Raw genomic sequence first — 25,120 nt, 5'->3', positions numbered from 1 at the left:
ACAGGACCTGACTTCAACGATATAGGCTACTTTAAAAGTTTATGCCCGAAATGAGCGATATATTGTCTGGAAACAATGGTTCTTTGCCTCAACAATGACTTTCGGAATGTTTACTTTGGTTACCGTGGTTCCCAAACAATGAGTTTCAGGCATGTTTGCACCTTTATAATGGTTTGTCACTTCTTTAATGCTGCCAGTACATGGAGAAACCCTGGGTATAGCACCAGATATTACAGCTAGCAAAAACATAACTATGTTTTATATTTTAGCATATATTAATTTTATATTGACATATGTTACTAGCTATATAATACCCGGCACTGCCCAGGTTTGTTTTTTATTTATATATTGGCAGCATTAAAGAAGTTACAAACTATTGTAAAGGGATGAACATTTCTGAAAGGCATTGTTAAAATTGTTACGGAACAATGGTGAATAAAGTAAAAATTCTGAAAGTAATTGTTGAGGCCCGCGAGCAATTGTTGCCCAATAGTTTTTTGAGGATGATGTCACTCTCCGCTATCCATACGGAGGTTTTTAACAGCTGGCTGATGTGAAGATATATTTAGGAAAGAGAGAAAATTCAACTGCCCTCTTGCGGGGAATCAACCCCAGTCCTTTCGCTTTCCCTAGACCATTTGACTACAAAGGCAATGAACATCTCAATCTGTTCTTGGAGCTCGGTTGCACTGAATGGGAAAATGCATGGACTATCGGACCTAACCCAGGCCAAGGCTCACAATTGCTGACACTGCCACTTGATTAACTGGGTGTGAAAAAAATACAAATAAAAAATTGTGAAGATCTAATGGTAGAAATTACTCTACTTCCCCTACCTGGAACATTACACAAGATAAAATCTAAAAAATAAAAATGGTGGAAGGTCTAGGTTCTTACTTATCCGAGCTTGAACACATAAGACTTGGTCAGGGTTTAAGCTACAGTTGCATTTTTCGCAAAATGCGAAAGAAGTAGTAGCCACTTTCATAAAAATGCTTACAGGAGGTACGAAACGAGTAGACATCCAACCATCAATCATTACATTAGCATTGTAGCATTCTGCTAAAGCTTTTCCCCTATTTTCGCTTTTTTGTGAAAGGAATTTTTTATCGAGCTTAAACCCTGGACTTGGTGCATCAGTTTTATGTTGTAGTCCCTGATGTACATAAAAATGATCAATATATAGCAAAAAGTAGACGAAGGTGTTTGCATAAATTGTTCAATAATTTTTTTGCGTGTAATTTGATTTTAATTTATTCTTTTGTTATTTTGCAGGGATTTTTCAGACGCAGCATCCAGAAGCAGATTGAATATAGATGCTTACGTGATGGGAAATGCATGGTGATTCGTCTTAACAGGAATCGTTGTCAGTTCTGCAGATTCAAAAAATGTCTTGCTGTAGGAATGTCCAAAGACTGTAAGTTGAAAAACTTTGAGAAAATGGGAACATAATTCTATATTAATTGATCAAAACAGAGTCATGATGCAATCACATTAAAAGTCATGCATTGTACATCAAAAATGTGTAATGCAAACAAAAAAATATGATTCAAAATATAACGCAACAAAGATTAAAACATGACGTACAGCGGAACTCGGTTTATGAATATAATTGGTTCTGTGAACATAATTTTAATCTGAATTACTCATATATTGAACAAACTGTGAAAACTAGACTCCTTTCATTTTGCTCACAACAAAACTTTTTCTTTTGTAATCAGCTTGGCTTTCTCCCAAATGAAAACACTGAATCTGTTCTTCATTTCACCTCTTATATGTAGTTGACAATCTTGATGTTTCCAGAAAAACCCTTGTTGTATTTCTTGATATATAAGAAAAACATTTTTTAGTGTGAACAATACAATTCTACTCCAAAAACTTGAGGCTTCTGGTCTAAGAGGTATAATGTCCTTGTGTCTTAATCCACAATCTTATCTTAACAATAAAACACAGTTTGTAAGATATGGACCATTTTTAAGTGATTCAATGAAAGTAATAAAAGGTGTTCCGCATGGTTCTGTGCTTGTGCCATTGCAGTTCACCATTATCATAAATGATCTTTACAGGAAAAATCATAACATTTGATAATGATACTGCCATTCATTACTATTACTCTGAATCTGACAATCAGTCTCCAAAATATGTCAGTGATGATTTTTGTAAGTCTGTAGATAACTCACTGCTAATGGCCTCCAAATTAATATATTAATAACACTAAATCCATTAACTTTACCCACGTCCAACAAATCAGCATAACATAAATCTTATTTTTCTCACTCCTACTGTACTTTAGACCTTTCTTGTACCTGCAAAGTTTAGGAGCAGGTTTCCACAATAAAATACCTTGGCTTATGCATTGATCAAGATCTGAAATGAAAAATCTCGTATTAAATTCCTTTAATGTTAACTAAAATTTATCCTTTATAAATTTTACCACCTTTACATGTGTTGTTATTCCGCCTTTTTTTATTATCACTGTGCTATTCTATTTTTCACTCTCACATTTACTTTACAGTCTTCCAATCTGGAGCAGTGACTATATTAGTCATATACAGTTGATTCCCGTTTTACGATTCCCGAATACTGTTACAGTGAAAGAAATCTCATTTTAACAAAAACTTTTCTAATCCCTCAGATAAGTTTACATAGAAACAATGTAAAAATCTGGAATTCCTTTGTAATGAAATTTTGTTATAACAGTGATTTCTCTGGTCTCTTGGAGTTCGTTATAATGGGGTTTGACTATTTAACCAGTTATTTTTCTTCAAAAAAGAATCATTCAAATTCTTACTGGTAATTATCATTCTCCTTCTTTTGTTTTTTCAAATCGTTTAAATGTCTTGTCTCCACATCATCTTTTTTTATCACTCTTTCTGATTTTCAAAATCAGTTTTCTTTAAATTTTAATGTTTAGTTCTTCCGCCAGAATTAATTCAATCTATCCATTACTTCATGTTCATAGAACTTTGAAAAGAAAGCATTTTACCTTACAATTCCTAAATTTAATAGTTCGCTGCCATCTGATATGAAGTTCAGCTGTCAGTCTTCATTCATATAGAAAATTAATCAAATCTAACTTCTTCCAATTACTGACATTGAATAATATTTCTGATTTTTTCCAAAATGTTTCATTTCCTTCTTCCCCTACAAACACCCTCTTTTGTAATCCACATCAGTGTTTCTTAGCCTTTTTCAATCCATGGCCCTTTTGAACCGTCTTATCCAGGGCTCCCTACCCTCATCTGAGAGCTTTTCTACTTATTGAATTGAATTAAGTCAGAACTAAATTTAAAATGAAAAAAATTTTATGAATACGACCAATCTCTGGAACCTTGATCAAAGTACGGGTATTGAAAAATAGGTCTCAAAAATACAAAATGATCCAACGAACCTATGCAGCGGATGGTGTTAATTTAAAAAAAAAGGAAATGCTTACGAACAAAAGGGTTGAAGTAGAAGCATGATCATCAAAGTAAAAGGAAATGTTAAAAGCAAATCCTTCAATCTTTATTAATAATGATTACCTTTTATTTGCAAATAAATACTCATCTATTAGTAAAAGGTGAACAGGAGCCAATCACATTGACCCCCTCTTCACTCTGAATCTCAAACTGATTGTTAATATACATGCCGCAGGGCCATCATTTCAACTTTTTCCGGGGGGGGGGGGCGGCAAAGAGCATGTACTGAATGTACGCATATATATATATGTAGGCCTATATATATGCCATTTTTAGTGTATTTTCAAAAGCCAGGGGCGACCCCCCCCCCCAAATGACGGGCCTGATAGAAGCTATTTAAGAAAATTCACAAATTCTTTTTGGCTGCGGTACTTTTTTTTCCCAATTTATTCGCAAAGAATTTAATTTCTTTAAGCCATTTCCAGTGTTTTGTGTAGCTTAATTGTTTTTATTCATCAATTAATTTTAGTAAATTGCATAAATTTCATGTAATTTACGTAAGATTATGTACACTTGACAGGCAACTCTGGTATGCAAAGCCTTATAGAATGGCCCTCATTTAGAAGGCTTTGGTATAGTTTCTATTCGCATTGAATTCTAATAAATAAATACTTATATTGGAGAAGCATTTAGTTTTATCTGGTTAAAATCTGTTAAAACTTGCACAATTTTTGCCTGTATTTCAAGACACGGTTTAGTCAATTTTTTTTTTCTTCTGATAAATCCTTTGGGAATGATCTGGGAGGTAAGAATAAATCTGGAAGTATCAAAATGGCAGCTATGAAAGTCAATAGGCCTAAAAATTCATGACCATTTTGTTATATTAAAGAAAATTGTTTATACGATGGCCAGGAAAGAAAAAAATAATGTGAATGATTTGATTATATTATATCAGTTACAGACTATGCTTGACATGGTCTTTTGAAAATAGCCCTTTATCACAGCTTGCATGATAGCAGCCCAGTCTGTTTGTCATTATCAAGATAAGCATTGGGACAACCTTTCGACATCACTTTCAAAATTGTCTGTCTGCTCTTCATAATTATGGTCAATAGTGAAATTCGAAATTCACAGTTTTCTGGTTTCTAGACCGACATGATAAGATAAGAAGTTTTTCTTCTCAATGTGATACAAAAAAAATTACATCTGATTGAAGTTCAAGGTTAATGGATACTCCATGGGAATATAATGAGGGCCATACATCTAAAGAACATCCAACGGAAAGTAGAAGAATCCACAACTAGAAAAGCATTTCTGCCCTATATTCCTCTAATCACAGACTGAATCAGATGCCAACCGAGAAAATTTGGCATTGGAGCCATCTTTAAGCTAACCAAAAAGCAAGGTGAGTGTCTCAAGATGTGGCTGTCTGAAAACAACTGGGTATATACTATCCCATGCAGTTGTGAAGTGTATATAAGCACTACAAAAAAGATTGATATTGGCCAGATTAGTCTAGCATAAACAAAATTGTAGACTTCAAGTTGCCAAGTCAGCCATAGCTGAGCATGCCTTGGCCAAACACAATGATCACAATATTCTCATCACAAATGCCAAAGTGTTATCCCTTATCCAGTGACATAAAATATTTTCCACCTATTTTTAGAGAAGCAATCATGATTCAAAAGCACAAGAACAACTTCAACAGAAAGGAGGAGAGAATGAAGATCAACTGTGCTTGGTTTTCCATCTTAAAGATGATAAAATTGACACCCCACATATTATTCAGAGCTGTTGTGGAAATAACTTCAGCCAATGGACAAGGTCTTGCTCAAATGACCAATCCTGACAAATCAGTGCGACTCAAGCAAGGAAAAGTAATAAATAGTAGCCTTTTTCTCATGTTACGTAAGATTTCGTGAAAACGTTTGCCACCCGTGAGAGCAAAACGTCGAAAGATACAAGCTTTCTATCATGTCGGTCTGAAAACCCAAAAAAAAAATGAATTTTGCATTGCATGATGACCATGAAAGCCTTGTTTTATTATAAATGAAAATGTCAAAACCTTTTCATTGTTAACATGGCTGCAGGACAAAAATATGTGATGTGTCTTGGATAGGCATGTCAAGGTATTTAAAAGTGCTTGTGTGGGCGAGGATAATAAATAAATGCACCCAGCTTTTGCTTTTCTTTTTCTATTTTCTGCCCATACACAAACAAGTTGTGACTGCATTTCCCCCCCCCCCCAAAGCTTTCCGCCACACAAGATTCTAGAGGCATGGCCAGAGTCTCTTCGATAAAACGTTTTGATTCACTGATATTCACAAGTAGACTGTGCTTTATTGCTTATCTCACACCTTAACATCCTGTTCACTTTACATGGGAGTGCAGAAAATCACTCAGTGAAAACATATAACATGAGTGCCTAGACATATATATACAGTGGAACCTTGGTTTACGAACGTGATTCACTGTGTGCACATGCTTGTGGTCCAAAAACCTTATACATTGAATCAAACTTTGTCATAAGAAATAATTGAAATTCGAATAGGTCTCCCTCGTGCCAGCCACAATTCTTTCTAAGATAAAGTGCAGGTTAATTTATTTTATATAATTTAATCTTACTTCATATCTTGTATAGAGGGCATATGGATTTTTTTTAAATCCTACCAGAAAGTGGGGGAATCTACATTGAAATCCCCGCTCACAAAAAACAAAAGAATGAGAAAGTTTAATAAGCTTGTGCTAAGAATACCACTCCTGTAGTCCATAATGAATAGGGTCCTCAAGTCAAACATGTGCCCTAAACTGTTGAAGGTTTCCATTAATAACCATACAAATACAATATAGGCAGGGTTCGATTTCTCCATGGGGCGCATTGGCATTTGCCCAGGGCCCCATGTTTTAGCAAGCACCCCAAATTTATAATATCATGTACTTTACTTAAATTTTTTATAAATTTTATTTGGTAAAATTTTGGAAAATCAAACAATTTTCCCTAAATCACATCACACTATTTCCAAAGTGTCCATTATTAGCAAACCCTATTAAATATCAATTTTAATGTTGTACCAGCCAGTAATAGACTTTACACAGCATTTACAATAATTGTACAATATTGCAATATTAATTCCATGACAAAAATATGTTTCAATGTCTCACAATACTTTGTTCGATTTCTCAAGCTCACATTTCTGTCGAATGATTTATGACAAGAAAGTTTGCATGTCTGATCAACATGAAATCCTTGGATCTTCATGAAGATTCTGTATATTTGCAATGCAAAACTTTATGCATCTGGTCTTGCAAACACTTTTTTTAGACGAACTGCAACAATTTTCATCCTTTGTTTGGGTTGGTAACACAATACTGCAAATGTTAAACAACGCTAGAAGTTAAAAAGGAACATTTTCCAAATGTTCAGACAGCATTGACAGGGTTCTGTCTAGCCAAAATTCAGGTCAGTTTTTTTGACCCTCCACAAAATTCTGAATCTCAAAAACAGACCCTTCACAAAATACAAATTAACGAAAAACTATTATTTTTCACCAAATCACAGTGGAGGGGGGCCTCCCCCAAAAACAGGGTTGGCAGGTTTTTGACGAGACAGTTTAAACCGTCAAAAATCTGCCAACCCTGTTTTGGTCAAAAACCTCAAATATTGCTTTTCAATATAAAAATTCCCATTGGAAATGCACACATTAATTGCATGTAATGTTTAACCCGTTGGTTTACCATTGGTTTTTGATGTCAAAAACCAGTTTTCGACATCAAAAACCCAACCCTGCCCTATAACTCTTTTGCCCATGTTCCCATCAAGTCAAATTCGAACCCTGCCATGAACAAACAGAATTTTCCATAGGTTAGGTTTCTATGAAAATGTTTAATTCATTCCTGGAATTGTCCAAAATTTCAGAGTAACTTTCATAAAATACTGAAAAAGCACTATAAAAAAATTGAAACTGGCTGAATGCTAAGATAAACCAACTTCTCAATTGGATGAAAGACAATTTAAGGAAAGATGAGATACTGAACATCTTTTGATTTTACACTTTGTACTGTATGCAGTCGGGTTTGTGAATCATAGGTGTGCTACATGATATAGACAACTCATTTACCTCTCACATACATGCAGATGTAAAAGATGAGTCCAGACTGTTCAGCTTGGTATTTATAGTTGTAAGCATATATTGTTGGAAAATGTAAGTTTATTTACATGAAAAGAAATAAATATTTACATTACTGAGAGGCAACCACACCTACAACATAACACACACAAAGTGGGTGGCATGGCAACTTCTTCTCTGTTCGAAAAACTATCGAACTCTCCTGGCCACGAGAGCTGATTTTGGGCACCACCTATATTTGCAGACTAAGTCTAAATCCAAGACAGAAAAACGTTTAAAAACATTGTACCAATCACTATATTCTAGTCAACCTGTCGTCTGGTATTTGACAAGCCCTGATTACTACATAAACAGAAAGTAGCTGCATGAAAAATTTATAAACACTTTCGATTCTCAATTGGTGCAAAATCACACACCTTCAGAAGGACAAACACTGGTGATACATTCAAAAATATATTGAACATTTTAAGTCTGTTTTTTCTTTGTTGCATAGTATATCATTGTATCTAGAGGAGTTTAATATTATACCATGTGTGATTTTAAAAAGTTATTTTTCAGAGAGATTGATTGTTAGATTGAATATCTTTGTTTCAAGGTTTCACTGTAAATTTTTCTAATATTTCTAAAACTTTAGAACATCGTAAAAAGATAAACAAAAGATCTGTGTGGTTATTTAGTATCAAGCTTTACAATAATGGTATTTAATTTTTTAAAACCATAATATTGTTACACGTGTTAATGCACTTATTCTTTTGTTGCAGCCGTTCGCTACGGTAGAGTCCCTAAAAGATCAAGAGAAAGAAACGACGATTCCTGCGTGACCCAGTCAGAGGCAGACCAGTCAAATCAAATTCCAGAAAACAAAGAGAACAAGGAGGTAGCCATGTATGACCTGGTATTAAGTATCTCTCAGGCTCATCACACCAACTGTGCCTACACGGAAGAAAAAACAAGGGGCTTAGTGCGCAAGCCAGCAATATTTGTGAGTATTATGTATGTTGTTATTACACACCCACGAATGCAGTTGAACTGTGATTGCCTGCAATACTAGTGTGTAACAAGGAGTATGGGGAAAAAGCTTCATTTCCTGAGAAACATTCAAAAGTTCAAACTCTGGTGCTTCCTCTCCTAAACCGTCCTTTAAAAAAATTGTGTATTTAATTTTAATATGTTAATACAGTATAATGCATAGGTGCAGATGCTTCCGATTTACCCGGAAGCCTTCCAGTTTTTTAGCCTCATTAACATCTTCCAGTCAGAAGTCAGATTCTTCCAATTTTATATATCTTTATAGAAATATCCCTCAACTATGTTACGTTTGAATGAAAAATTCTTAAAATACTCTTTGCAATCTCAGGCTGACCATGTTTTCCTCAGAAAATATGGGAAATATTAGGATTTCAAGTATGGGAAATTAGCATTTGTTGCCAAATATTATGCCAAAAATGAGCGAATTTGTTAATTACTGCTAAAATTTCTAATGGCATAAAAGTACTGTGCTGCAAATCACAGTGGATTAAAATGAATTATATGGGGGGAAAATGTTAATTATATGACAAATATGTGAAATATTCCTTTTTATAGTCATAATTTTTTTTCCCGTAAGTTATCACAATAATTTTTACTTAATTTCAGTGGAGGATAAAAAATTCAAATAGGCTTCATTGAAAAAAACAACATTTTCATTAAAAAATCGTTTGATGGCGAAAAATCTGGTAACATTCTGGGAAAATGGGTCATATGGTCTTTTCATGCAATTTAAAAAAAAAACAGTTTAATCCTTTTATTTATACTTCGTGTTTTATCTGATGCAAAATATTTCATCACGTGATAAACTACAGATTTTTCACGTCTGGGAACCAGCACCTATGATAATGGGTACACAGTAATTTGAGTGTATGTAAGTACCTATCGGCTGTATACAATGATATTTTCTCTTGAAGGAGCAAAATTGACATCTAAGGTGATGGAAAAAAGTTTAAGGACAACAGAAAAATTACTATATTTTGAAAATTTGTGGATGTAAATATATGAAAATATTAGTGCAATAATTACAAGCGAAACCAAACATTTCCCATTAAAAATAATTTTGATGAGTGCTGCACTGCTCCATAAAAAAAAATGTTCAAATTATGATAAAAGTTAAAACCTGGAAAAAAAGTAAGGGCAACTGAAAATTATGTGCAGAAATTTTGTTCGACACCTTTTTTCTTTATAATTTTTGTCATTTCGAGATGTCATTGATAGAGACAAGCTATTAATAACTAGTTGTGTAACAGTTTCTTCTCTCCAAGCTTGTTTTATCACTGCAATAAGATTGTGTTTGTTTTCATACTGCTGCCATTTCTATAACCTTCATATGCTGAATCAAAATGCAACACAGTACCCTATAAGATTAAAAGAATGACATCTCAATGACTACTCAAAAGGTTCCATCTGAATTGGCTTCGAACAAACAACTTTTAGACTTTGAAACATGTGCACAATAGCATCGTCCTGTTCGTACAAAAATTAAACATGTCTAAAATTTATGAGAGGTGCCTCAGAAAATAGAAGTTCTGCTGAAACTGTCTTGGTATGCATATAGTTCCAAAATATGGCTCTGTCATCACATGGGTCATTAATATTTAAAACCACTGAGTCCATCTAAATTGCTTCTTATTAAAGAAAACATCCTTATCCCACTTGGGGCCAAAAAAAAACATGTTTTTTTGGCTAATTCACGTTGCTTTTTCTCTGTGCTGTTTTATAAGGTGGAGGTTGTACTTCTTGGTTCTAAATACCAGACATTTGAATTTTTTAATTAAATTAGGCTCAGTTCGATGTGTGCAAGGCAAATTGTATTCCTTCTGAATTACACCAGAGAGATTTTTTTCCAAATAAAAACTGAATTTTGTGAACTGCATCTTTTTTTAAGAGAAAGAAGACTTCTTGTGCAAGCTTTCAGTCCATAATTCTCGGGCCCATATATGAAACTTTATGACCAGCAGTCTTCAATGTTTTTTTAATTCTTCTCGAAATTTCATCCCAAGGCATCCCAGTTTCTCTGAGAGCAAGTATTTTGTCTTTTCAATGTCCTCTGAATATGTTGTCTTTGACCATCATCTTTGACCACTTTCAGAAAAACAAGTTTGATTTCAGAGCACATGACTGCTCAAAACACAGTCACAGCTGTTACGCCAGTGTGAGAAAAATGCAAGTTCCTTTCTTTGACGTCAGAAAACACATGTGCCCTGATACTTTTACCCGTGGAGAAGAGTCAGGCTAGTCCTGAGTCCCAAAGCAGAATATGCTGAAAACTGCAACATATGTCACAGAACAATCAGTATTTCTACTGAACACACACACACAATCTCAGGAAACATTTAAAGAAAAGTATATAAAACACAAAAATGGGATATTTTTTACAGCAGAAAAATTTCAGTCCGTTAGTTACCAACACTATTGGTGCATTGTTTCTCCCTACTAAATATCACAACACATATACAGTGACCAGAGAAAGGAACCTACACATGGATACCAACTGAAAATTTATTTATACAATATTGCTTGGCCGAGGCCTATACAAGGGAATGTGGTGGTGAAGTTTGACAGAGATGATTAATGTTACAAAGGAAATCAGAAACTGTTGTACAGTCATTAATGTTTAATGGGAGGTTGTTCCAATCAGTTATTGTTCGAGGAAAGAAACCAAATTTGAAACAATGTGTGAATGCAAAGATGGGTTTCAATTTTTGTGAATGGTTAATTCTTTTTGAAAAGTATGAAGCTGGAGTTAGAAAATTGGAAGTGTCGATATGAAAATGGCCACTGAAAATTTACAATGAAATAAAAAGTGTCTAAGACAGTGCTCATCCTTTGATCTTTTGGTAATTTGTATCTTTTTAAGGACAAAACAGTGATAAATAGTCTCAATAATGATGGGGAGGAGTTGTGTGCTGTAAAGAGAGAAATCCATATTTTTTTGCAAGGAAAAAGTTATTCATGCCGGCTTTTTTTTTAACTAAAAATATTTTGTTCACAAATGGATAGTCATCACACCTTTTGGTTTCTGGATATTCTGTTATGATCATTGCAATTTTTAAGCAGAGATATGAAAATGTTTTGAGTACTAATTTCTTGTTTTATTGTTTTCACAGTTTGTTGTTTATTGTTTTCAACATTTGTTTCAAGTGGTTATGGAAATATGTTTAAAAAATTTTTCCCCATAGAGCATGAATGACTTTCAATCCAATTCCAACGACGGACAGACTGTCGACAGCTTAGAGCAACAGAAAATCGTCATGTGGCAGCAGTTTGCTTCTCTAATCACACCATCCATACAAAGGATTGTAGAATTTGCCAAGCATGTGCCTGGATTTCTAGAGCTAACGCAAGACGATCAACTCATTCTCATAAAGTTGGGATTCTTCGAAATCTGGCTGATTCATGTGGCAAGGATGGTCGACACCATGGACAGCACATTAACCTTCTGTGATGGCAGCTACATCTCTAGACAGCAAATGGAGTTCATGTTTGATGTAAGTTCATTCTTTTTTCTGATTTCTTTCTCCTTCAGATTGATTGATTGAACTGCATGCCTGTGACAATATTACACATAATTCATCTTGTGTATACAGGGGCAGGGGGCAAAAGTAATCAGAATTTCTTATTCACAATTTGTTTATTCAGTTTTTTTTTACAAAAATTCTTCAGTCACCTCTTAAAAGTACTCTCCATCAGCACTGATGCACTTATTCAGTTTTTCCTTCCATATTTCATTTTTTCAATATGTCTGTTGTGATGCTGGACAGTGCCTCCATCATTTTTCTTTTCACCTCATCCACGTTGGCAAAACTTTTTTCTTTCGGGCCCCTCTTCATCCATGAAAATAAAAAAAAAGTAGGACTGGTCTGATTTATCGGGTTGGTTAATCGTAGTTAAAAATTTTAGTTGTGTTAATCGGCTCAATCAATCCGATTAAAATTTGATTAAAATTTTTATTAACAGTTTATAATTTTACTTGATTTGTTTGGCAAAAATGGTTAAATGTCTTAAATTATGTTCCCGTACATAACATTTCAGGTAAGTAAGTGACTGCATTTAAAAATATTTGAATAAATATTTTGATCAAATTTTTCAACATGAGGAAACACAAGTCAATTCAACAAAAACTAGTGATGATTTTTAAAATAACTTATTAAAAAGAAGATCCAAGTTAAGAAATTCCGGAATATAACGAGCATGTTCAACATATTGTCCCCCCTTATGCCAGAGACATGAATGTGCAAATTTTCATTTTTGGATTTATCAGCTGGTTAGATCACTTGTTTTGCTAAGTTTTGCCAGAAACACGCAAATGTGTATCCCCCCCATTGAAACACATTTTACAAAACATTTTATAACAACTTCCATAGAGTGGGTGGAGTAAACATTCAAAAGTCATTTTCCAAGTTCTAGAAATTTGCACATTCATGTTTCTAACAAAGAGGGACAATATTAAATAGCTTCAAGTGGGCAGCCTTTATTTTTTAATCTATTTCTATATTTATTTACATCCATTCAGTGCATAGATGCGTGAAATGAATAAAATATGTTTTTATAACATCAGTTAATATTACATAATTACCAACACCACATTTGCTATGAATTGAATAGCATTTGAAAATATTTGATTAATTGATTAAATATTTTTCTGATTAATGAGTTAAAAATTTTAATCAATTCCCATCCCTAAAAAAAGGTCACATGGAACTAAATCAGGTGAATAGGCCGGGTGAGGCACAGCTGTCAGGCTTTTTTTTTTCTTTGTTAAAAATTGGCACCCTCTGATGGCTGTGTGAGGCATAGCATAGTTGTGATGGAAAAACCAGTCTCGTGTCTTCCACAAATCAGGTCTTTTTTTTTTTGCTGCACACTGTTGCACAATCTTGGCACCTCCAAGTGGAAATCCTGGTTAACAGTCTGACCTTGAAGAAGAAAGTCTTTACGAACTACCCCTCTCACATCGAAAAACCGGATGAGCATTGTGTTGACGTGTGACTTCACTTGGCAAGCTTTTTTGGCCAAGGCGAGAATGATGCCTGCCACCGGCTTGACTGTTGTTTGGTTTTGGGATTGTAGCCATAGTATAACACGTCTCATCAACAGTAATTTCTCTGGATAAAAAAGAATCTGGGGTGTGTTTGGAGATGCCTTTTCAAAGCATGACATGCTTCCAATCGAGACTTTTTGATTATCAGTCACATACCTGCCAACTCTCCAGATTTAGGCATGAGACTCCGGATTTTTCATCATTCCTACTACTTTCTGGATTTGTTAAAATTTCTCTGGATTTTGGCAGAAAATTAGATTTTATGCTAGCTTTCACGTTGTCATGACATCAATAATTGCCATCATCATTAGGGAAAACACCTGTAGAGGACAGCCGTGGTCATTTCCATCACCCACAAGCCACCGGAAAAAAGTCTTGGTGACCGCATTTAAGCAACTGGCAAAGATGTGACTTCGTTAATGTAGCGTTTATTGGCAATCATTTATCAGGGGTAAGCCATTGTGGTTGCTGAAATTCCTGTATAATCGTTATGGTATTCCATTAACAGCCATGCGGTAAACAGAAGTCTTTTCGTCAGCAGCTTTGTATTTTGAAGTTTTTTAATTGTTTCCTCTGATTAAATGTCTTCAGAAAGAAAATATTAAGCTTTAAGCTAAATATAAAGCTTTTAAGAGTTCATATACCCAAGATTATCAATCTCTGATAGCATCCAGAAAAGGAAATACTTATGTTTTATGAACAGTATGTAGATATGATTTCTCTATTCTGCATAGAAAGACTGACACAGAATTATATTCTGCTCAGGGGCAATGCTGAACCTGCCTTGGGGGGGGGGGGGAATGGAACTTTTTCTTAATTGATTAAAAAAAAAAAATTTTGTGTGAAATTTTTTTTGATCGAGTTGGATATGAGTGCCGGAAAGGGGGGGGGTACGCCCCTCGGGAGAATACCCGGATTTCTGGATTAAAAAAAATTAGCACGTCTGCAGTCAAGAGCAGAGGCACAAACTTTGCACTGACTCTTCTCATCTTCAAATCTTCTGATAAAATTTGCCGTCCCAAGCTCTCAACTTACTCCAGACAACTCCTTGATTTCTTCTATCGTAAATTGTCAATCTTCAAACAAAATATCACAATTTTTTTCTACATGTCCATTCATTCAAGAAGTTGAAGGATGTCTAGAGAGTGGTTGGTCGTCAATTGACATTTCTTTTTTGAAATAAAAACCACTTGTACACTTGAGTTAGCAGCATCCCAGTAAGCTGTTTGATGTATGGACTTTATTCTTCATTTAGGAGGGCTCATGTTGTAAGAAATCTTATTTATCAAGTAAAAATTTGTTGCTCATTTGGCAAAACACATACAATCTAATGTTTTACTATAATTATCATGTCCCCATAATCAACAAAATAAAGAAAGAAATAAAGAACAATAAAAAAGGAAACATACATGAGTGACAAAGAAATATTGTTCATACCATCAGTGAAAATAAGTGAATTCTAAGTTGAAAATAAGCTATTAAAATACAGTAGAACTTGGTTAATTTGAATTTTGGATAATTCAAACTTTTACGAACTGCCCTTGATTTTTCTGATTTAATGTTAAAACTTCTTGTTTTTGGATAATTTGAAGTTTGAGGGGGACAAATCATGATTTTTGTATGAGCAAATTTAGTTTCAGTTATATACTAACTCGTGATGATAAGAATGTAACAAATAGGTTTGTTGGTTGTCTTTTTTTCCTTTCAAGTTCTGTGAAAGATCTTTCATCAAACTTCTATAGTGTAATCCTTTCCTATTAAAAGTTTGAAAATTCTGTTTTTCCTCTACCCTTTTTTTGACAATTTAATGCTAATTTCAACATTGTACAGCTAGAGTGCATCGATACTATGCACCACTTAATGATTATGTTTTTCAACCTATCAAGGTGTAACATTCAAAATCTGAATCTTTTTGTTGTCATTAAGAGTATGGAAAGTACAGGAGAGCACAAATTGTAATACGTTAATGAAAGTATATTTTCTTGATAGCACAAGAATTATAAACAAAATTTGGGAAACAGTTTCATAATGGATGATCCTGAACTGTTTCCGTAAATCAGGCTTTGAAAATAATGAAGGAATTCTCCAATAATGCTGATTCCAGAACAGTGGAATAATGTAGCAGATAAGATCAATTATGTTATAAATTATTAAAATTTGGGAGACAGTTCTTAACAGATGATAAAATTTTAATAGTTGATAATTGCTATGTAAATATAGGAAATTAAGTTGAAATTTGTAATCATTTTACAGATCCGGGATAGATTAATTGGATAATTAAAATTTTGGAAACTTTTTTTCAGTGATTTTGGGCTTTGAATTAACCAAGTTCGACTGTAGATGGAACGTGTTGCAGATGTTATCATCAATATTAAGTTACATCGCAATATTTAAGTTGTTACATCAATATTAAGTTACATCACAATATTTAAGTTGTTACATCAATATTAAGTTACATCTCAATATTTAAGTTGGTGCTGAAATATCAAAGTATCAGAGCGATTTGCCTATCTCTTAACATTCTCAAAATTAAATTAATTTTGACCAAACTTTGCCGCTTATTGTATTTCACTCATTTGCTGGCAAAGGTATTGGAATTTTTCTGGTTTTTTTTTTTTCAGTTGACATTATTTTATTTATGGCCTTTTTTTTCCAGTCTCGTGAAAAGATACTTACATCAGTTTTTTTAATTCTAGGTTTCCACTTTAATGTTTATGTTTAGTTTTGAATATTGTGCTCATGTTCACCTTTTTTATCATGATTATAATTTTTCATTTCAGCCTGAGTTTGTTTCAATCATTTTCAACTTTATCATGTCGCTGAATAGCTTACAGCTAAGTGATACAGAAATCGGGCTCTACTCTGCAATCATTCTTTTTACATCTGGTAAGCAATTCGTTTTGTCATGTCTAGTAAAATATCTTTTTGAGGAAACAACCATCACTGGACTTTCTTTTCTTTCTTTTTTTGGGGGGAAGATCTCAAAATGTGTATGACGTTAAAACAATGCAACACCAAAAATGATGTTAAATAATATGTAGAGCTACAAAAAATATACTGACGGTGAAAAAAAGGCAATGTGAGTGATAAAATATCCATGCAATTTAGAATGAGAAATCAATCTAGTATACCTATGTTGGAGAAGCCAACAAAACATTTTGAAAATATGGCAGAGCAGGTTATTTTGAAGCATTCCCTTTCTTTTGATGCGTGTCCCCTTTTAAAGATAAATTTTATTTTTTAGTGGAACCAACCAGAAAAGTAAAAAACGTAATTTAAACCATAAAAAGCACAAACATTTTATTATTTTGGTACATAAAAGCTATAATTTACAACTTTAGTATGCAAAAAATTGATGTTAATTATACTTTGGGATGTAGAAAACTGACAATATAGAAATACCCTTCATATCGGATAATATTACTGCCCGTAAATATTATCCAACATAATATGAGCAAATGAGAAAAAAAAATAAGAAAATGCGGGGTATGTGGTGTTAGTGTAAATTTTTTTTTTTTGGGGGGGTTTTCCACTTGCCTCAGCACAATGTAAAGGAGGGGGCATAAACATTTTAATTCCTACTTTACCTAAAGAGATATCAGAATGACAGATAAAATAATTAGAAAGGAAGAAATTGAGAGAAATATCAATATTAGGCCAACTCTCATTTGCAGAAATAGTCGAAATGTAAGGGGCACAACGGGTAGTGTCTTGATCGCAAACTTAATTTCTCCATATGAAAGCTCCTTGTAACCTTGTATGAGCAGCTATCATGACACTTATATTTTTACTGAAAAATAGAGTAAGCATGAAAGAAAATTTCCGCAAGAGGCCGTTCCCAGAAGCTAACTGAATTTTACAAATCGTGTGTGGTTCCACTTACCTCAGTTTACTTTATTTGTTTCATTTAGTTGGTTTTTAAAATCCATCATTACTGTTTCGCAATGCATTTGTATTATTTCTTTTTAACGTTGAATTGTTCTGATGTCTGAAGATAAAAAAAATGTGTATTCATTTGTGTTTTACTTTTCTGTGGTTTCAGAGAGAAACGGTATATATGACCATAAAGGCATCGAACAACAAAGAGAGAAATTTATGGAGGCACTGAAATTCCAACTGAACCGAAATCATCCAAGCGCACCCCATTTGTTTGCCACCCTTGTCATGAAATTACCAGAGCTTCACAGCATAGGAGAGAAACACATGGACCATTTACGGTGGTTCAGAGCTAACTGGATGCACTTGAAGCTGCCGCCATTGTTTGCCGAACTCTTCGACATTCCTCGATCTGAACAGGATCTAGCACAACGATAGTAAGGTCAGCTTTTCACGTGTACTAATAACATTCTAGTTACTAGTTCTGATTGATAATGGGTAGAGTAGTCAGAAAAAGATTGAGAATGAATTTACTTTTGGAAAGGCAGACAGCAGCGAAGCAAAGCTTTGATATTGTTCTGCTAATCTGATAATCGTCTGCTCACGAGACTCCATTTTCAAGAGTTCAAAAAGAATTTGTTACATCTTCATATTTTATAAATAGCCAGAATCGCTTACTACTTCTCCCCTCCAAGCGAACAATATCAAAGCACAAATTCTTTTTCAACTCTTGAAAATGGAGTCTGCTCACGATGAACAATACACAGCCTTAAAATTTAACATTTGTTTGCAAAAATCTTTCACAGAAGTATAGGAAATGTTGGAGCAAGTATATGGCGAAGATGTTTTACCACAATCAACTGCAAAATTTGCTAATTCAAACACTTTGAGGTATTCCGTTTTATAAGCAAGGTTTTTCATCATCAGTTTTAAAACTGATTGCTCATGAGCACATTCAAAATATTTATAAGCAATCTCCACTTGCAAGAAAGCGAAATGCGACAGCCAACCTAATGAGTGAAAGAATTGATTGCCTAGAAGTAGTATTTTTGGGGATATTTTTCCTCCAATTATAAGCAACTGAGTTTTGGAGTCACTTGGCGGAATCTTTGTTAAATTTTTAAAACCAGCTTTGTCTTCTAGTTTGAGGTCAGAGATAAGCCTGTTGCATAACTGTGTCTTCCATACATAAGTGGATACAGGGTCTTTGGGGAGGGGGGAATCAATGAGAGCGTGTATAGTGAACAGGTGTGGGGGAATGCCCATCCTGCTTATGCCAACAATACAAATAAGGGGGGGGGGCACCAAGCATTTATGCTTCATAATTGCTTGCGGTGTCTACCACCATCTTTTGGATTTCTTTTGGAAATTTTTGTTTACTTTTCCCATGTTCTTACATCTTGGGAATCTGATATTATTTGTGTCGATTTGGAACACTTTTGCACCATGTTACATTAGGAAAAACCATTTCGTCCTTAATTTTTGCACACCAGTAATGGTTTTATCTTTATTTTTTGTTATATCAGGGTCTGACTATGTTTCTGCAGTTATGCAGTTATTCTTATCATTAAATCGTGCTTTCAGATTATATTCTGTAAAACAAGAATGAACATGTTTACTATCATTGTTTTAATTAGCATTTTTCGCTTTCATTTCAGTTACAAATATATGTGATCATGCAGGTCATGCAAGAAATTATCTTCTGAAGGAAAAAAAATGAAATAAACGAAACTCGGTGTGCATCCAAAAAAAAACCTAGTTTACAGCCCAGTACAATTCAAAAGGCCTATCGTCTTATTATGCAAGCAAGCGTAAATTATTTGCGTCCTGGATATAGGAGTTCTTATATATTATATATATATATAAATATATGTAGGTGGTTGAACGAAAAATAAGGACAGATTTACTAAGATTTCACATTTTTTTTTTTTCATCTAATAGACGTTTTTTTTTAATAGTGTGGGACCACAAACTTTTATTTATTGTTTTACGTTTTCAATCACACTTAGTGTTCGATTTATATATATATATATTTCCCATCAGCAAATTAGTAATCAAATTGTACTCTAGTTGTCGATTTTCTTTTTCGCTTTATGAAGTTATAATTAACGAGGACTTTTTTTTTTTGCCTGTAATCAAAATGTATCGCTGTAAAAAAAATCGTAAACAAATATGTCTATTTATGCAGATTTTTTTTTTTATCGGAATTATCCTGTTACAGCCACTTCCCAAATTTGCGTTCCGTTCTCAAACACCTGGTGATAAGTCAGAAATGTGATATGAAGTTATATAGTGTAACATACCTGCAGGTTTAGGGTGATTATAGATGTCACTTGGAAATTTTAGTGTGGTTTATGATTCGATTTAAATTGTATATCAATGGTACTTAGGGTGGCTTCGACAAAATTTGGAGATAAGTAATGAGTCAAGTGATACGTATGTTCAAAAACATACATAGATTACATAAGTGTTTCCATATCTATGGTTCGCCATTACACAGAAAATGTTTCATTGGTAAATAAATTTTAAAGTCAAATAATGAATGCCGATATGACTATTTAATAGCATTTAGTGTGAATTTGTTTAACTTTTATCCCCATTTGACTACAAACTTTGATTACGAAGGTTTTAACAACTGGCCAGCAACAGCCAGTTGTTAAAACCTTCGTATGGTAGCGGAGAGTGACGTCATCCTTGTATAAACTTTGATTAGCACAATCTCTACAAATAGTAAAAAAACAAGTCTAGGAAACTTCTGATCATGTTCTGCATACTATTAAATAAAATTCAAAGATTCCTCTTCCATATCCTGTAATTGTACAATTTTTCCTAATGGTAACTTTAATAAATTAAAACGATATCATGTATATCTCGGTTATGTTTTATTCGGAACAAATTTTGTTAAAAAAATATCCCCATATCTCCACCGTAATACTTTTGGATGATCGTAAATCGGGAAGTGTCTGTATCTGGTGTGTTGTCTTTCTTCCAACGAACTGCCAGTTGAATGAGATTTATTTTAATGAGAGACGTTATCTTTTGCATCTGGCCGTTTTATATGTATCAGCATTTTTGTTGTAAATATCTTTTCTTTTTTTTTGTTTTTCTTGTTTTTTTAAGAATCGCAAAGCAAATTAATTTTTTTTTCTTTGGCCCGAATCAAAATTTACTTAAAAATTGCATATGGCTTTTATTTGTGGCGTTTTGCTAAATGGTGATTATTATTATTATATTATTTGAAATTAGCTTTTTTTCTTTTGTTCGTGGCTTCATACCACATGCTTTTTTTAATATTTTTGTTGCAATAGAACTCCCCCCCCCCTTTTCTTTTTTATGTGTGTGTGTTTCGTGTGTAGTTCCGATGTTTTAAATTATTTATTTGTATTTTTTACCTTGTCATATATATTTTGTTTTCTTCCCTTCTAAAGTTTTTTTTTTTTCCTGCTGCGGGAAATGGCGATTTTATGACTTGAAGTTTTTTTTTGTTTTTGGACGATAGGGACAATGCTCGTAACTATTCTCTCAATGTTTTTTTTTCTCGTATCAGCTTATTTAATCGATATTCTTGCTGGATTTTGCTTCCTCTATAATCATGATATATGTGTGTGCTGATCATTAACGATTATGGGAATTCAGTATTCTGTTGTTTTTTTGTTTTTGGTTTTTTTTTGTCATTCAAATTATCTCTGTCTACTCGAGGCTGAGATGGACTGTGATACCGTTAACTGATACATTCTGTCACGAGGATTTCCAAACTTTCACGACAGAATTGAAATTTTTCCATTATGGTTTTTTCCTCTCCTATCCATGCTATGAATGCAATTGATGTAGTTGCTGGGCTTTTTGTTTCTTGTTTGTGTAGCCTTTAATTAGAGCTTGTGCTTAAATATTCTCTGCTCAGTTGATTTGAAGCGAGAGTCTAGACCAGCATTTCTCAATACTTCTTTTAGAAAATCTTAAAATAATTTCATTGCTCTGGGTCAGCGGTTCTGAACCTTTTCAAGCCTGTGGTCTGATTTTGTTCATTTTTGTGCGTCAAACACCTGGTCAAACATGACCAACAGAAAATGAATAAGGAAAAATGAAACGGTTAATCACTTGCGGCCGGCTATGAATGATATCAGGGCTCCGGCAGTTGAAATACTGCTCTAGGTAACCCTTGAAGCAATATTATAGGTAGCCAATTATAGATTAATTGCAATTATTTCCCAGGAACAGCAGTATAATGTAATAAAAGGCTACTATATGCTGACACTAGTTTAGAATGTCATGTCCATGTGCAACTTTAAAGTAAAATTTAAAAAGTTGGAAACTTTTGCACTTTAAAAAAAAAATTGGTACCGAACTGATCAGTTTCAGATTTTATGAGGAAATTTTTCGCATTTATGATGTTTCTGACCATTTTCAGATGGTATTAAACAATTTTTGTGTGAGTACAATAGATTGCAGTATTTCTTTTAGAACAGGGAGGTGCACAACTATTTAAGTCTGCAATACAGATATGCTCTATTTTCTTTCAAGCCGAGTACAACTCAGGTCTATCACCATCTATGGGCAATTTACTACCTAATGAGTTGTGCCGGAAGTGTAAGTGTGCGTACCTAACAGTCTGAGTGCATATTTAGCATTGTGCCTGATTTTTAGATGCTGCCATCTATATTTCAGAAGTGAAGTGTAATGATTGAATTACATTTGTATCGTTTGTAGGTCTGTTGCTCTCTGTGGCAAGACTTTTTAAAGGGGAGATCGGTTCGCATTCACGCCTTAAAGTTGATCTAACTATGCTGCATTCAAGCCGCTCACAGGCCAGAAACTTATACATATAGCGTATATAAACTTATACATATAGGGTGGCCATATGACTCACATTTTACAGGAAATTGCCATAATTTTGGCCATCCTGACTTTTCTGTAAAATGTACCGTTTCTTTCACTTAATTTCAACTAGGCTTACTTGAATTTTTATTCTTTACTGAAACGAAGAATTGAGATTATTTTCATGTCTTATAAATTTTATTATGAAATTATGAATCTTATAATTAATATTATGATCAATTCATATCACATTCATCAGTTGCATGTCATGTCGGTTACCTTCATGAATTACATGTTTATCCATTGCAACTTGCAGTGGCCCTATATTTCCCCTGGTATTAACATTTTTTCAACAACTTTATAGATAGTTAGCCACTTTACTTACCTTGGGCAATTTTTTTGCTCTTAATTGGCAACTTTACAAGCATTCAACAACTTTTTTTGAGATAATTGACAATATCTCATATGTATCCCGCTTTCCTTTATTTTTTATTAAAGAAGTATGGTGAGCCTAGGTATTTATCGCATTGTGCATTTTGATACTCTTCTACTGCCAATCCGAGAGATGCTCAGGACACATCGCTATATGGCAATATCGGCTCATTGTCCCCCGGACTGGGTACCCCTCTGGCACAATTTATTCATAAAATTCATTCAACCACTTGTCATTTTTGTGAGGACCCTCTTCCGGGTGGGGCTTATGGGTGAAGATGGCACTGGTTCCTACTTCTTGTGGGACATTTAGTGACGACTCTGGGGACCCTTTTCCAAGAAACGCTTGTCTAGACTCTTCCCCATGCAATATAAAAATTGGTATAAATTTATGTGGCTTTTCTGTCATTACTGTAACTATCGGTGGTGTTTTGCTTCTTTTTTTTACTTGTATATTAGTTGGTCTTGAACAAGTTTAAAAAATAAGAATGTTTTAATAGCCAGAATATCGGCCAAATATTTTCTAATTGGTATTTGTTTGTTGATCAAATGCATGCCTTCTAATAATGGTGATACTGTAATATCATAACATGCTGTGTGATAATAGTCAATCAATCCTTAAATGGTGGATTCCAAAAACACCCGCTGATTTCAAAATTGTGTGAGGTAGCAATAAATATGTTGTCGATGCACAGTGATTTACAATCAATACAAAGCATTGTTGGTGATCAGTGGTCAGTTTTTAAGATACTCATTCGCTATAATATAATTGTTGCCTATTAGGGTTGGACAAATCTAAAAAAATGTACGTGCCCGGTCAGGTATGTAATTTAAAATAATACATGCCCGAATCAATATTTTACATGGCTGAAAAACATTGCTCAGTTTTCCCTTTTGAGCAAATTTTCAAAACAAATTTGCATTCAAAACAAATGTGTTGCCATCTATTGATGGAAATAAAACTTATTCAAGAGTTTGAATAATGAGAAATGTATTTATGCATTTGAATTCCGTTTTAACGAACAATACTTTAACCAGTACGTTTTACATGGGAACATTTGTTTTTTAAAACGATTTCCTTTATAGCGAAATTTTGTTATAACAAAATGATTTCTGCAGTATCCTGGAATTTGTGTTATAATGGGATTCAACTGTATATATACATTTATATATCTTTGTGTACATTTCTCATTTGTTTGAACTCTCAAAATTTCCCATAAACCCTAACAATGCTCACCCCCTCCCCATTTTTGGACTTTTTACATGCCCACATCTGGCATGTGGTCGAAAAAAAAATACATGCCAGAGCGGAATTTTTACATACCTCGGGTATGTCTGGCAATAGATTTGTCTCGCCTTGTTGCCTACCATGGTTTGTTTGTTTTGCTAAGCTTCGGTTATTGACTAAAATCTTGCTTATGAATGACAGTGGTTTGCTTGCGTTTCTTTTTAATTTATATTTGATTAACACTTGATGAATTTTATTACATTTTTTTTTTTAATGGAAGAGCAAAAATATGTCAAATCGCCATTTCTGCTGTTGCGATTTCTACCGATGCTTGCCTAAGAGAGAAAGTCTTCTTTTTTTTTCTTTTGAATGTTAATGATGGAATCTCTGTGACATTATATGTGGATTTATTTTTTTTTATCGACAACATCAAATGCGATTTTATTTTTAAATGTATATCATGACATGAATACCAGTGAAGTATTGTTCTATGAAGTGATAGAATCGGTACAATGATCAAAAGTAAGATACACTTAGCTCTTCTTTTTTTGACTTGTCGTTATTTTTTTTTTCCTGATCATGTTCTTAGAGTACCTACACGTTTGGGAGGGGAAAAAAGAAGTGAAATTGCCGGTGCCTTTCTTTAAAAAAAGCACTGCCGTTCTTCATGAATGTTTAAGGGACTGGCAGTTTTATTTTTAAAAAAAATAAAGATGGCTGCATATATGGTGTGTAAAGGAAAGTTATCTTTCCCCCGTTGCGAGAGTTTTAATAAATCAAAAACAATTTTTTTTGTGCATTTTGTCTCATTTATTGTGGATGTTTGACAGAAAAACATTGAATAGCTTTGACATTGGTAGGTTTACCAGCTTTTCAATTCAAAACGCAAACTGGTATTTTCATAAGCATATATTTATTGGTATTGTTAATGTCGGGGGGGGGGGGAATTGAGCCCATGGGCTAGATACAAGTTTATGCATATGGATATTTTGAGAGAGAAAGCGAGACATGTCCAGTTAAAATCATCATCAGTTCAACAATTAGATCAAATTAACTGATTCTACCTGGAGATTAAAGCTTCCCAAGTTTTTCCTCAATCCCAGGATTTGGTTAAAGTAAATTTAAAGGCATTTAATAACAGATAAAATATTAATATTCAAAGAGTTTA

At 33.8% G+C, this 25,120-nt stretch overlaps 1 protein-coding gene across 2 annotated transcripts in view; it reads left to right on the top strand.

The window, feature by feature from the left end:
* Positions 1 to 24,751, top strand: part of LOC149071747 (ecdysone-induced protein 78C-like) — a 147,207-nt gene extending 122,456 nt beyond the window's left edge. The window contains exons 3-8 of one of the 2 annotated variants that reach the window (XM_089247631.1): positions 1,276 to 1,417; positions 8,290 to 8,510; positions 11,740 to 12,048; positions 16,382 to 16,487; positions 17,644 to 17,914; positions 19,136 to 24,751. In XM_089247631.1, coding sequence (XP_089103757.1) covers positions 1,276 to 1,417; positions 8,290 to 8,510; positions 11,740 to 12,048; positions 16,382 to 16,487; positions 17,644 to 17,914; positions 19,136 to 19,151 — 1,065 coding nt within the window. In that variant the 3' untranslated portion in view covers positions 19,152 to 24,751. Of the gene's footprint in view, positions 1 to 1,275; positions 1,418 to 8,289; positions 8,511 to 11,739; positions 12,049 to 16,381; positions 16,488 to 17,643; positions 17,920 to 19,135 lie in introns of both variants that reach the window. The other variant, XM_089247632.1, reaches the window with a different exon arrangement.
* Positions 24,752 to 25,120: the final 369 nt, after the last annotated feature.

Source organism: Pholcus phalangioides, unplaced genomic scaffold, assembly GCF_987345545.1.
Source record: "Pholcus phalangioides strain wild (caught in Gottingen) unplaced genomic scaffold, Ppha-v1.0 ptg000018l_1, whole genome shotgun sequence".
NCBI classification, from domain to species: Eukaryota; Metazoa; Arthropoda; class Arachnida; order Araneae; family Pholcidae; genus Pholcus; species Pholcus phalangioides.
The sequence above is the reverse complement of the archived record's forward strand: the minus strand, read 5'-3'. Positions and strand labels throughout refer to the sequence as shown.